We start from the raw sequence: 15,385 nt of genomic DNA, 5'->3' as shown, positions 1-15,385 counted from the left end.
CGTAAAAGGGTTGGCCCATCTCCGGCCACTACTCCATAAACCATTTAGAGCTGTTTAAGAACAGCAGGAGGGCTTTGACGTCGACTGACTTTAGGTCGGAGAGGTCGTCAAAGAGAGGCTGGCTCAAGTAAGTCCATCTCCTCATGACAAGAGCTGGGCAGTGGCAGGGAAGATGAGACATTGTCTCGTCCTCTTCACCACTGAGACAGCTCCTTCAGTAGTCGTGATACACTGCCAGGCCTAAGCGTTCAGCATGCTTGTCGCCCAGCCAGTGTCCTGTGATAGCCGCAACAACTTTTCGAACAGAGGCCCTTGGAAGTGATCGTATTTATGTAGGTAACGAAATGTTTTGAAAGTGCTTGAAAAACATTGTGAGTATATTATTTGACTTTGTAGCAAATTTGGTTTTGCCCTGGGGCTTTTGCCCTGATTATTGACTTTTACCCAAATTCGATCATAATTTTCTTTAATAACCTAATTTAACCCAACGGTCCTTAATAAAATCAGCAGTTCGTTCTCCAATCATAATCGCTGGTGCATTTGTATGTGCGGATAAAGCAAACGGAATAATGCTTGCATCCGCTACTCGTAAATTTTTAATACCATGAACACGTAATTTTTTATCCACGACAGCATTTGGATCGGTATCTGGACCCATCTTACATGTTCCAGCTTGATGATATAACGTTGATGTTAGAGATCGAACACAACATTCCCAATATTCATCTGAACCGAATTCTAAATGTTTGCAAGTGGGAAAAGGAATATCATATAATTTGGTACCAAAACGTTGGAACGCTTTTGTTTGTGATAATCGAAGAATTTCTTTAACAGCTGCGACCATTGTACGAACATCATGTCGTTCTGGATCCGTAAAATAGTTACCATGTAAAATAGGATGATGGAATATATTTTTTGATTTAAGTCGCATAAATCCAATGGATTTTGGATGTAGTAACACAGGCATTATCGACCAGCATTCACGTTCATTTATTGGAGCAAAATATTCCTTGTAAAATTCTTTCGTGATTCCAAATTTTTCAGCTTGTACTCTTCCTGAATCTGAATTGATTGAACCTCCTAAAAATATCAATTCAATATCTGGGAAATCTCGTGGATCTGTTGAAACATTTGTTTTGATATACCCCAAAGCTTCAACTCCACCCAAAGAGGTTAATGGACCGTTTCCAGCAAAGACATAGTCAATTATGGAAGACGGTTGCATAAATTTCGTAAACGAAAACGAAGCAGTTGTGTTAATCAAAAAAGTTAGACCTAAAAAACATAAATGATCGTGTAAATTTTGACCAACTTGTAAGTTTTGAATAACAGGTATATCTAACTCAGATAAATGATCTTTTGGACCCACACCGGATAACATTAATAATTGTGGGGATCCAAATACCCCAGCAGATAAAATTACTTCTTTTTTGGCAAGTGCTGTATATTTTCGCTTATTATTCAAAAATTCCACTCCATAGGCTGCTTTAGTTTTTGGATCAATCAAGACTTTAGTGACACGACTTTGAACAACTATTTTTAAATTTTTTCGCCGTTCTACAGGTTTTAAAAACGCTTTGGCTGCACTACATCGTTTTCCTTTACGAGTTGTTGCTTGCACATATGAAAAACCCCATTGAGTGAGTCCGTTATAATCGACAACTTGTCGACCAGTTTCACGTCCAGCTTCTAAGAATGCTTTTGCCAATGGAGTTTGATATGGCACATCTTCCACACTTAAAAAACCTTTACGTCCATGTGTACCTGGATCAGCGAATTTCAAATTTGCTCGTTCTGATTTTTTATAATACGGAAGTACATCGTCCCATGACCATCCGGGATTACCTTCCTGTTCCCAACGTTCAAAATCGTACTTATTTCCTCGAGTGTACATCATGTAATTGATTACGCTTGAACCTCCGACAGCTTTGCCCCGTGGCCAGCGGCATTGTTGATTTTCCATTGCTGAAATTTAAAACATAATCAAATTAATCGTTTCGTCGATTAATTGGATTAACATTTTTTGTGTAAATACAATAAAATTCACTTACCCATACACACTCCAGGCACTTTTTCCATTTTATAGGCCCAATCATAATCGCTTAATTGATATAAAACACATAATCCAGGTATATCGGTAAAATAACTTTCTGGTTGACCAGCTTCTATTAATAGTATATTCCAATATGGTACTTCTGATAAACGATTTGCTAAAACTGACCCCGCTGAACCAGATCCCACAATTATGAAATCATATTCTTGTGTTCGTTTATTTGTACTGCCTAGCAAAAAAAATTAAAACTTATACTTCAATACGAAATTCACTGCAAGGGATAGATGTGTAAATTCGGTGGACCCAATAAAATAAAAGCTCAATTTGCGGCCCAATGATCCTTAACGACATGAAAATATGAGTGATTGGTAAAGAAATTCGAGCAATAATGTAAGAAAATAAATTCACTTACCGTAATTGTACACATAATTATTTCGATCGAACGTATCAATATTTGAATTATTTAAAATTCGTCCAATATCTGTAAAAATTGATGATTGAGCAAATCCCAACGATACTTTTAATAAAATAATTATTGTAATTAAAAACATTTTTCTATTAATTAGATTATTTTTTATTATTTAATCACTTTTTTTTTTTGTTACTTAAAAAAATACTTTTTAGATTAACTTTATAAAAATAATGATTGACTATGGCGCACTTTAAAAAAATTGTTCTTGTTTCAAGCGCGGTTGAATGAAGTTATGATGAAGGTAGGTCTTTAATATAAACAATACTTATATAAACCACGATGTTGTTTCTTGTTTATTAAGGTAGTACGTGCACCAAGGCAAGCTTAAATTTAAGGTTGAAATTATTTGTATCTTATTTTCAACTTTGACAATGAATTTTATTATAACGTCATGAATGTAGACGAAAAAACGAATAAAATTTTTCGATATTTGCCTTGGTTTTCGATATATCTTAAGCGCCTCAAAAACCTTAATGCCAACCAATAACCTCTACTCGTCGTTTACCTTGTGTGTATCAAAATTTGTTACATGTAAATAATTGGTTCCGGTTTTTAACTTAAAAACTGATTATATTTAAATAATTTTAAGCATAGATGATTCAAGAATAAATATTTATAAAAAATAAAATAAAATTCCGGAAATTTTTTGTACATATTCAGTTAGTTGCCTTGAATTTTGATATGAGATATGGTTTTGGTTTTTAACTTTGAAAAGAAAAAAAAGACAACAAATTTTTCCTGATCGGGGAAATAAAAAGTACCTGCAGTAGAATCTCTGGCAATGGTTCATGTTTCTTCATTAAATTTCGAAACTGCAGTGTCGTTGTTGCCACATTTGGTATAACGGCTAATATGAACGAGTTACTACTATGAAAACTGAAAAATATGGCCAAAAATTAGTCTGTTTCAAAAAAAAGTTCGTTCAAATACGATAAAATTTGGCCAAAATATCCAAAAAATTGATTTTTGAACTTTATGACGTCATAAAAATCCAAAAAAAAATGGATTTTGCTCTACCACAGTCAAATTTTATCCAATCTTAATCAATCAAGCATGTAATCAGACTAATTTTGGGTCGTATTTTTCAGATATTTGGTCAAATTAAACGTATCTTCATTAAATTTCGAAAATTCAGTGTCGTGGTTTCCACATTTGGTATAAGGGCTAATATAAACGAGTAATTACTATGAAAACTGAAAAATATGACCCAAAATTAGTGGGTTTCAAAAAAAATTTCGTTTCAATACGATAAAATTTGGCCAAAATATCCAAAAAATAGATTTTTGAACTTTATGACGTCATAAAAATCCAAAAAAATAGATTTTGCTCTACCACATGCAAATTTTATCCAATTTTTATCAATCAAGCATGTAATCCCACTAATTTTGGGTCGTATTTTTCAAATATTTGGTCAAATTTAACGTATCTTCATTAAATATCGAAAATTCAGTGTCGTGGTTTCCACATTTGGTACAAAGGCTAATATAAACAAGTAACTACTATGAAAAATGGAAAATATGTGCCAAAATTAGTGGGTTTCAAAAAAAAGTTCGTTCAAATACAATAAAATTTGGCCGAAATATGAAAAAAATGATTTTTGAACTTTATGACGTCATAAAAATCCAAAAAATTTAATTTTTCTCTACCACATGCAAATTTTATCCAATTTTGATCAATCAAGCATGTAATCCCACTAATTTTGGGTCGTAGTTTTCAGATATTTGGTCAAATTTAACGTATCTTCATTAAATTTCGAAAATGCAGAGTCGTGGTTTCCACATTTGGTATAAGGGCTAATATAAACGAGTAACTACTATGAAAAATGAAAAACATGAGCCAAAATTAGTGGGTTTCATAAAAAAGTTCGTTCAAATACGATAAAATTTGGCCGAAATATCCAAAAACCTCAGTTAAATGAATATCACAACAGAGTTATAAAAATTCTAAACTGTTAGGTTAGTATTACAATAAAAAGAGGTAAACATACAACTTCAATCATTAGTAAGAAAGAGATACATATAAAAAGGAACTCTCTAGATAAGGAGAGAGATATTACATTATTCATTTTATTTTATTTATGATTAATTTTATTAAATAAATAAATAATAAAAAAAAAATAATTAAAATAAATTAACACTAGAAAATATAATAATAATATTAGGAGAACAGAAATATTATAGATATATTCCTTGACATTTATGTATGTATTGCGCATGATCGAATAACCAGCAGCGCATCATAACTATCTTATAGAGAAGGAACATCACAACAAATGAACATCAGTGGTGGGAGTGTATAAAATAAACAGATAAACACAGATAAAAGTACTTTTTTGTATGACAATAGTAGACCTGCCAGCAATATAAATTGTGTGTATTGGGATTCCCTTATAGGATGAGCAGAATAGAATATATCATCACAAGTAATACCAACTTGTTATATCTCTATTGCATGTTAATATTTATAAATATATTTGTTTGTCTTTATTTATTTTATATATATAAAATGATGATTATTGTGGAATTGTTGTTGTTGATTTGAACCAACTAGAATGTGTATCTCTTTAGATAAAATGGTACCGCCTACTTACTATCTCTCATCGTGTGTCATCATATTCTCAAGGGTATGACGTCATTATATCAGATAGAAATATCATTTAGATAAAATACAAAATGGTGGGTGGAAAACATCATTTGAAATCATCAAAATGACTTATTTGTGTAGGATTTTTTAGCTACAAAATACTATAATTGACTGATTGACAACTTCCCTGTAAATTTGTAGCGAATAAATTCATCATGCCAAGAGCAACGAAAATCTGCTTAATAAAATAGAGTTTATAAACGAAGTGAGTGCTTTATCAACTTCAATCTGCACTAATACCAGGTTATGGGCCCAGTAGTTCAAAAATACACAGAAAGTTTGAATTTAATGCCTTGGCTTGTGAGTTGTAGCCATAAATTATAGATTAAAAAAAAAAGAAACAAAAAACATTTTAAAATAATTAATCAATAAAATAAACATTAAAAAACATATCACATAAGTTTTTGAAAGATATAAACACAAAATAAAAGTTAATGTTGAATATACAACTATAGAAATAATATCTATACAGAAAAAAAAACTTCTGTATATTTTAGACTTCATGTATAAACTATACGAAACAGGATGTATTTTTTAGAACTGTACATAGAATAAACTCTTTTACTTTAATTCTTTAATTCTAGTGTACCTTGGATCAACTGACTACCAATTTCTTCTGTATATTTTAAATCTCATTTTCAAACATCTATGATCTATATAAAACAGACTGTATTTATTAGAACTGTACATAGAATAAACTATTTTACTTTGATTCTAGTAATCTAGTATACCTTGAATCAATTGTCTACCCATTTCTTGGTAGATATAACCAGCATAATTTACTTACAAAAATCTTCTGATACCAATTTTGCTAATTTAATTACGAAAATAATGGTATAGTCTTGCCTGCAAAAAACTTTTCATGGAAAAAATTGATTAAAGTTAATTTAATTGAATATAGCCATGAATACTTTTCGATAGATAAACTATGATAGGAGTGTTTGAAAATCAATAAAATTTCATAGAAAGTATGTCTCCTCTGGTTATTAGATGGACTAAGACTTGTATGTTTTATGTTTTAAAACATAATGTTAAATATTAAGGAGGTAAAGTTTGAAAAGACGTACCGTACTGATGAATGATCATGGGTTTATTATGACAACAATAATTTTATGCTTTGTTATAAGTCACCATGTTAAACTTTCGTTTTTACGTGTCCACGAAGGACACACTTAGGCTATAGAGCCCATTATATACGATACGATACCATATATGTGTTTTACTACCTTCCCGCTGATAATTTCATTTATCAGCTCTTCAATTTCAGAGGCTGAGTGCACCTACTTCATGCATATACCATGCACTACATCAGCTCATCACGACTATTAATTAAATTAATTTTGTTGCGACGCGGGAATCGAACCCGCTATCCTTAAAGCATACCGCGGACGGAATTGGTTACTCCTTAACCAACTGAGCTTATAGGGCGACATTTTTCTATGGTTAGTTTTAAAAAATATAACCTGTTTACACAGTAAAAAACAAATGAAATAAGAAATTTGAAGCGCACCCAACATAATAAAAAAAAATAAAAGTAAAAAAACGAACGTATAAATGTGCACATAGTTTATGTAGGTATGTGTATATTCTCTATGGTGCTCTGTTAGTGACAAGATTGATCCTCCTTCCTTCTTCATCTTTATACTACCACCTTGAATACACTCATACCAACTTCAACTCACTCACTCTCTCATACAAACAGACTCACTGAAGTGATCACTATACTTGACTAACTTCACACAACTGTTATAATAATAGTTGCATCACTGTCTTATCAACATTTGTTACAATTGTATTATCTCACTTTATCTTCTCTATATATTTTTAGAACATTAACTTTATGTATAAAGTTGTATATGTATTTTTTTATATGTATTCTCTGATTTGATGCAAGCAAGAGTCAACTTTTTTCATCTCTCGTATTCAGTTTTTCCCAGTTTTTCACTCTTCCGATTTTCTTTTACTTTATACATATTGTAAAATTTTCTTTTTTATTTTTTTGTTAAATATATTTTATTCAATATAAATAGGATTCATAATATTGAAGAAAAGTTGAAACACACGAACCTTTACCCTTCATTATTTTTTGACCTTCTTATGGTCTGTACCATCAAGTTTTGGGTAGCCTGGGGACTACCATTAACAGTGCGAAAATTCAACTCGAGTCTTGCGAAAAATAACTCACATTCGATTTAATATTTTATTGTTAATTAACATTTATGGTCAGTCTCGGACATAATCAGATAAGGGCAGGAGCAAAAAAGGAATAATAGAGTACAGTTCACTTTCTTTGCCATTACTTGTCATCTGCGTCACTAACTTTCGTTAGTCCTTCTTTGACAATCTCTCTGATTTGAAGTTTGTTGAAATCAAAAACATCATACGGTTCTTAAAAGAATCTAAACGACTGAAGAAGAACTCGGGTGGGTCAATCTCTTTTAGCTTCTGCGTGGAAGAAGGTTGGAAAGTATGTTTATGTTGAATAAAACGAGGAAAAATATTTGAAATTCCCGCGTTGAAGACATTTTCGCCAGGCTCTAATTTTATTTGGCTTTTGCAAAGTTTAGATCAATACTTTTTTCGGCTTTACAATATTCTTTTTCGTATTTTTGGCCTACAGAATACTTCTAAAACACAAAAAATTGCCACGATTGCTCAGAAAATCAGGATATTTATTTTAATCTTTTTGGCCGGAAGCTAGTTTTTTAGGTAGAATCAACAAAATCGAATCGTACGTTTCTCGATTCGGTGACCAAATGAAAAACTTCACAATGTTCCCTTCTAGTTCTAGTCAAAATTGATACATTTTTCGACCTTCTATGAGACCGAAGCAAGAAAACGGGGGCATTTTTTCATTTTCCTGTAAAATCACTGGGAATCCCATCAAACAAAATATATATTTATAGAATATAAACAGAAATTCAAACCAACCATCATTTTAAAAGCAACAATCTTTCTCTCTGATGTTTGTTGGATCATGATGATGCTGTGTGGGGGGTGTAGAAAACCTCACACCACTTGTATATATACACCACTACACCTAACCTAACTTTGTAATGTGGTAACTCTTAAACCTCACTCTTACCGGGTATAAAAAGTAAGTGAAATAAGTATGTACTATATATGTTGAAGTGATGTTGTTGGGAGAGAGAAAAAGGATATGCTTGTACTAGCTACGAGGTAGTGCAGGACAGGCAGGCAGAGGCTGGCGTGAGGCTGAACGATGTGTACTTCTAGATACATTTGTAGTTGTACTATATGGAGAAGTCACAGTGTGGTGTTTCGTTCCACTTTAAAAACGAGGATAGCAGAGAAGAGTATCCACATTTTATTCATCCCATTTTCTATGTGGATATATCTCGAATCGTTCTAGATACATATATCTACAGGTGGTAAATTGAATACTGCTAGATTCAGTTTACAAGAAAATATTTTGCTCTTACGATATTTTGAATGTTGAAACATGCATTCTTCCCTTAATTGTACTACTTTTAGCCCAGTGAAACGCCTGAAAAATGACCGAGACTCAGACCAGGTTGACACTTTGATCAATTGATAGAATCTTTCCCAAAAATATTTATAGTATATACGTTTACAACCAAAAAATATCGATTTAACCGTTGTTTTTTCTTAAATTGGTTCTTAAGATCGTTTATACTGAACGAAAAAAGATGCAAAACTAAAGAGGACGTCATTAAACAAAAGTCTATATCAAACTCCCAAATTTTTCTTCCCATATGCGATTTTTCGTGGATTTACAGTCTTCTATTGACATAAATGTTGCACAGATTTAAGGGAAAAAAGTTGATATCTTTATATTTCGAAGTAAACGTGAATGAGAATTATCGGAGTAGACTAAAATTATCTATTGGAAGCATTATGACAAATAAGATGCGAAATGCGTTCATAGGAGAATTCCGACCAAGCACCTAGCTTTTCAAATTCACTAGGAAAACATTCTTGACTTTACTACTCCTGGAAATTATATATTTGCTAACGGAAGAAGTGAGACGAATTCTACTTTGATTTTTCTCTGAAATCTCAGTACATAGAAATTGTTAGTGAAGCTACCATCATGTTGAAATGATGTGAAGGAAGTGAAGCATGATGATGTAGAGAACTATGGATGGGAGAACCGGGGAGTAAGTAGGAAGCAGAAGAGTAACATATAACGTTAACTCTTCACATTCTATATAACTAAACTGACTACTTCTTCGTATCAACCCAGAGAATACACACTGAGAGAGAAATGTCGTGTTTCGCATATCATGGATGATATATATAAAATGGATCATAGTATTCGAAAAAATTTTCTAAGTTTACGAGAACCAAGTTTTTCTTTTTAATTGTGAACCGAAAGATAATATTCCACATTATATCAATAAATAATAAGCCTTAGAAAAGGTCGCCTTGTGGGAAATAACAGTTAGTGAAAATCTGTCAACAAGATACAACATTTTTAAGCGAAATCACGAGAAAATATGGCTGAAATAATAGCTATATCCCCGAAAACTACCAGGCATTATAATTTCAACGTAAGACTTTTAAGAAATCAAATCTCTCAAAACTTGAGAGCGATGTGTCATTACTGTCAATAATAATATCACTATGACTATTAGAAACAAACTCGAATATTCTATGTTGAATCGAGAGAAGAGTAGCGAAGAAAGCGAACGACGAGCAGAGAGCACCCAGCATCATATTCCATCTGTTCTATATATCTACCTTCTTCCAACTTTCCACACACATCCAACATTATCTAACCCAAAAACCATTACAACTACAGACATAAACTCACAATTTTCTCTTTCTATATATATATATATATAATTTTCCTCATATTTTGTTATATACACATAGTTGCCATGCCAACGCTGGGGGTGGTGGAAAAGGGGGGGGGGAAATTGAGGAGTACGATATAGAAAGCAGCATCAGTATCCAGTAGAATGATCATATCATCTCAAGCAAACATTGTATATGTGTATTCGTTATGAGTCAAGGGCCAGTAGTGGGATTTGATAGTTATTTCAGAATGGGTGGAAATTTAAGACATATTGCCAACATCTTTTTCTTCTACGAAAATTTTCATAATGATATTCAAGTGAGAAAATAAGTGAAATATATAAAATTCTGTGGAGGGGATGTGTATGGGGTAATGAGAGCCTCGATAAGAACTTTTAAGGTACTATCTGGACTAAAATCTCATTTTGGAAGGGCTATAGAGATGAATAACACCCTGAAAACCAGGGTGCGCTTCAAATTCCTCTTTTTGTTGTATTGGGGGTCAAAAAAAGTACTAATTATTTCGTTCGACACTCGAAAAAAACGGTATATTCGGACATATTCGGTTTGTTCCCGACAGAAATTTCTTCTGAACAGGTTTCTTGAGACATTGCTAAGAACATTCTCGATCAAGTAATCTTTCTACCATGCATTCAGCGAAAGTTCTCAGATGCATGACGTACTTCATCCCTATCTGTGCTTAATAAGGAAAGATATATTCGAAATTGATCCATTTTAAAAGAAACTTTCAAAAAAGGCTGCCAGTGCCTCGTGCCAGAAAATCACCCTCAATGAACTAGAAGAAATCAATGAATGAATTACTGAAAGAAAATAGGCTTAGGAAATTTTCGTAGAGGAAAAAGTTGTTGGACCTGTCTCACATTCTAGATAATCTGAAATGACTATCAAATTCTATGTTTGACTCTAGACTTAGTTGAAGAGTATGAGATCGAGCACTTATTTTCTAGAACACATATACATAGAAATTGAGACGTTGTTGTGTGTGGTGAAAATTCAATTCGATTCTTCTAAGTTGAATCTACTACTACTATACTACCTAGAATCCTTCTTCTTCTCACAAATATATTGACGTCACAAATACATAGATAATATCAGGAATACAGAAAAGACATGCTATTGTGAATTCTATTCGAGAATATCAACTTAATTGAATCTTTTGTTAAAGAGACTATAAAATCTTTATTGGATTCAATAATTTTTCGTAGAAAATTTCTTGAAAAGTTTTCTGGGAAATAAGCTATTCTAAACAAACGTTCACTGTGAAAACAAATTATTTTTGATGTTCTTTTAACAAGTATATATTTCTGAAACAACAATTTCAATACTTATAATTCAAGAAAATAGGTATTTCACTGAGATTTACATCAATTTGAAAATTTCGGACAAAACCTCAAAAAATGGGTCTTAGATTTGTTGTTTCAAACTTCGAACAATTAGAAAATTGCAAATTGCAGTATCTGAATGTTAATTCTAAGTACAGATAGCCATCATTTTTTCATGAATGTTTTCTAAAGGATAAATAAAAATCGCATGACCTTTTTATTCGAGAAATCAAAGCCAGATGAATTCAATCTTATTGATTGTTATTTTAAAGTTGCGAAAATTGTGCCACCAAAAGTTTGTTCTATATTTCCTTGGCACACATTCCAATTTTTAATATAAAATGCATATTTTAAAAGCTCATTAATCATTTCTTTATCAAAATATTTATTTCTGACATTGATATAAATAAACTAAAGAGCCAATATTTTCTAGTTCTAGATAACATTTCAAAATTTTGTTCAGTTCTAGATAGCTTTTTTGGTGAATTATGATTTCTAACTACTCAGAAGTATCAGTGTCTTTTTTAGGATAAAAACTGAATCGATAATTTCTTTTTTGAATAGTGGAATCATAAACTATATTATATGTGTAAAAGTATTTATTTTAAACCTTGCCAGAAAAACAAATCCTCACTTTGCCAAAGATTTCGACTTTGAACAACGAATAATAAAACAAAATTTATATTTCAGCTGCAATATAGATACGTTTTTGATATGGAAACTATCGAAATAGAACACTCAAGAAAAAAAAAACCACTTTATCAAAGAAAATAAAAAGTATTTTCCACCTAAAATATCATAATAAATTAAATATAATACCAGAAAAAAAAAGTGGTCACAGATGTTTTAAGATATATTATATGTGTTTCTAGATAGAAATTTCTAAGAACTTCATATATATGAGAATTCGAATTCAATAATATACATTTGTAGAGACTGGATTCTAGAATGTGATTAAAAAAAACAATTTCTTTGGGATTTTGATGACGTCAATAAGGACAAAACATCCATTTTTTGAATAAGTTAGCCAAATTTGGTTCCCTATGTAAAAAAGTTGTACAAAAACGTGTTAAATTTTATCCAAAATAGAATTACATATTTGGTTTATTAAAATTGGCTCAAAAGGAAAATCAATATTTTTAGATTTTAATGACGTCACTAAGCACAAAACATTCATTTTTTGGATAACCTAGCCAAATATGGTTCCCTATGTAAAACTTATGCAAAAACGAGTTCAATATTATCAAAATTTAGTATAATTGCATTCTTGGGTTATTAAAATTTGTTCAAATTTGGGTCAGATAAAGAAAAACCAATGTTTTTGGATTTTGATGACGTCACTAAGTAGAAAACATCCATTTTTTCAATCATATTTTTGAAGCAAGAAGAAATTTACTTGTGACAAGAAAAATTTTTCGTTTTTTCCTTTAATATGCTTTATCCACGGACACCTATTTTTCTGTATACAAATCCTGACTCCAGTCATAATATTCTCAACGAATATATACAAAGAATACGATAGTAGTATAACTATAAGTTTTCGAACACGTAATAAATGCTGGTCAAGATGTACGACATGTCTCCGCGTGGTAAAGGTGTTAAAATATAGACGACATACGATAATATCCCCTCCTCGTACAACTCATCCTACCGACTGCGCCATCAAATAATATTATATTCTATATGTAACGATAATAGTCGATTCGTATATATGTGTGTACGATATTGCGGTAGTAAATTTTGGTATAGCGAAAAACTTTTCTTTCCTCTATATGCGACGGCTATTATTATTACGAACGCGTTTATTTTATGACTTCAAACACTTATATTGTTCCTTTGTTGTGAGTACCCCACCCTTTCTCCTGCTTCCGTCCGGTTCACCTCTCACGCTGGCAATGGTCAAAATGACAATAATTTAGATATACTAAATTATCCTTATGTGTGTGCATAGGGGGCTTTATGATTGTACATTCTATATACAAAAAGTCTCTCCTGTGTAATTTAGTACTTCTATTCGAAATTTCGAATACCTTTCTTAAGTTTTATGTGACTTGATTTTTCGGATAATATAAATTATTATACAGTTCAACATCAATTCTATTAATTTATTAGTATTTTGTTTAAAATTTATTTCATTTGGTTTAATTCGTAACACATTTTAGAATCAATAGTTTATTTTATCGAGTTCGAAAATTTTTCATTTTTGTTATTTATCTGACCATGAAGATTATATGCATTCGGGCTAAGAGGGTCGACTTTTTCAGCAACTCAGCGCTTGATTGGATATTGCAGATTTTTTCGACGGACTAAATTTACTAACATAACATTTTGTATGGTGATCGCCTGGTTTTTTTTCAAGAGAATTTCATTTTACTTTACTCATTAGCCTAATTAGTAACTCGCCCTTAGGCCAAAGAATATTCACCACACTCACTGCAGGCTTGCCACGGTCACAAAAAGGAAGAAACGAAAAATTATGTTAACTGTCATTGTCCAGTTAATGTTGCTTTGAGAAATCACTTTGGCACTGTTGAATCAATTAACCTCTCAGAATCTTCGACAAAAAGATTTCTTCGGCGAGGAAAATGCTTTTTTTGACTCTTTTGAGGCAATTCTCTCTTTTACAGATGTTGCTCTAAGTGTATTCAATCTAGAAAGTCATTGCAACTTATTCTTAGAAGAATTCGAACAACTCATTGATCACTTTCTGATACTTTATTTGTCAATTTGTTGATAACTTTGTATTGAGAATACATCTTCGATGAAGAAAATTCTGTTTTGTCTCTTTTGGGACAGTTCTGTCTTTTGCAGATATCGCTCTAAGTGTATCTCATATGGAAAGTCATTGAAATTTAATCTTATAGGAAATCGGATTATTTACTGACCACTTTCAGACATTTTATTGTCAATTTCTTGACAACTTTGTATTGAGAATATTTCTTCGACTAAGAAAATGCTGTTTTGTCTTTTTTTGAGGTAGTGCATCCTATCTAGAAAGTCGATGCAATATAAACTTAGAAGCAATCGGACTTTTTACTTATCACTTTCTGACATTTTATTGTCAATTTGCTGACAATTTTGTATTGAGAATATTTCTTCGACTAAGAAAATGCTGTTTTGTCTTTTTTTGAGGTAGTGCATCCTATCTAGAAAGTCGATGCAATATAAACTTAGAAGCAATCGGACTTTTTACTTATCACTTTCTGACATTTTATTGTCAATTTGCTGACAATTTTGTATTGTGAATACAAAGAAATGTAACTGATTTTTATATTTTTTTTAGATTAAATAACATTTCATGATGAACGAACTTCTTCAGGTCATGTTTGTGTGGGGGTTAGAGTTTTTCCTACCTGTTATACAATATTCACCTCCTCTTCGTTTTCTAAAGTTGACTTGTGTAGTAATCAGTATATGTCCGTTTATATATTTAGTGTCACGCGACACCCTCAAACCATCCACTTTAGGGGGAAAAAAAACCTAAGACACGACACATAACATTCTGCCACAAGATAATGCGACAATATTCATATATGACGGACGGACGGGTGCTATATAGTGGCAAGTCTAGGAACAGCCGTGGAAGTTGACAGTGATTTCAGCTCTGCTAGAAATGTGAGTGACTAAATAATATTTATGATACAATGGCGTACACTATAAAGACTAATAAAGACTAATAAAATTGAAAAGGAATCGAACCTGGATCTCTTGAATTATTGACAACCGCCCTTCAAACTCAACGAAAAATTTACGTAAAAGGAAAATTTTTTAAAGCATGACCTTGATATTCCTGGCGTTTTGAAACGCCTATCAATTACCTCGCTTGGTACTAGATTCATGATTACTTGACTGATTATATATAGAAAAAAAAATAGAGTATTATATTGACCGCTCGCTGCCTGCTTACCCGCCCTATAATAGCGTGTCACTAAACCTTCTCAAGATATCTGATATCTCAAATCACAACAGAAAAAAAATGTACAACGATATTATTATATGTATATATTTTTTTTTTAATATTTAAAAAACTTATATGTGTCTATTTTTTAATATTTTATTTTTATTTTCTTAAATTTATAACCTAAAAAAATA

The 15,385-nt window shown here is 31.7% G+C and overlaps 1 protein-coding gene across 1 annotated transcript; it reads right to left on the bottom strand.

The window, feature by feature from the left end:
• Positions 1–281: 281 nt before the first annotated feature.
• LOC123300297 (glucose dehydrogenase [FAD, quinone]-like) lies at positions 282–14,191 on the bottom strand. The gene is made up of 4 exons (XM_044882850.1): positions 14,179–14,191; positions 2,466–2,570; positions 2,052–2,282; positions 282–1,965 (listed from the first exon to the last, which is right to left on the bottom strand). Exons 1-4 carry the CDS (start codon positions 14,189–14,191, stop codon positions 467–469), a joined length of 1,848 nt encoding a protein of 615 aa, XP_044738785.1. The 3' UTR covers positions 282–466.
• Positions 14,192–15,385: the final 1,194 nt, after the last annotated feature.

This window comes from Chrysoperla carnea, chromosome 5, assembly GCF_905475395.1.
Source record: "Chrysoperla carnea chromosome 5, inChrCarn1.1, whole genome shotgun sequence".
Classification (NCBI taxonomy): Eukaryota; Metazoa; Arthropoda; class Insecta; order Neuroptera; family Chrysopidae; genus Chrysoperla; species Chrysoperla carnea.
The sequence above is the reverse complement of the archived record's forward strand: the minus strand, read 5'-3'. Positions and strand labels throughout refer to the sequence as shown.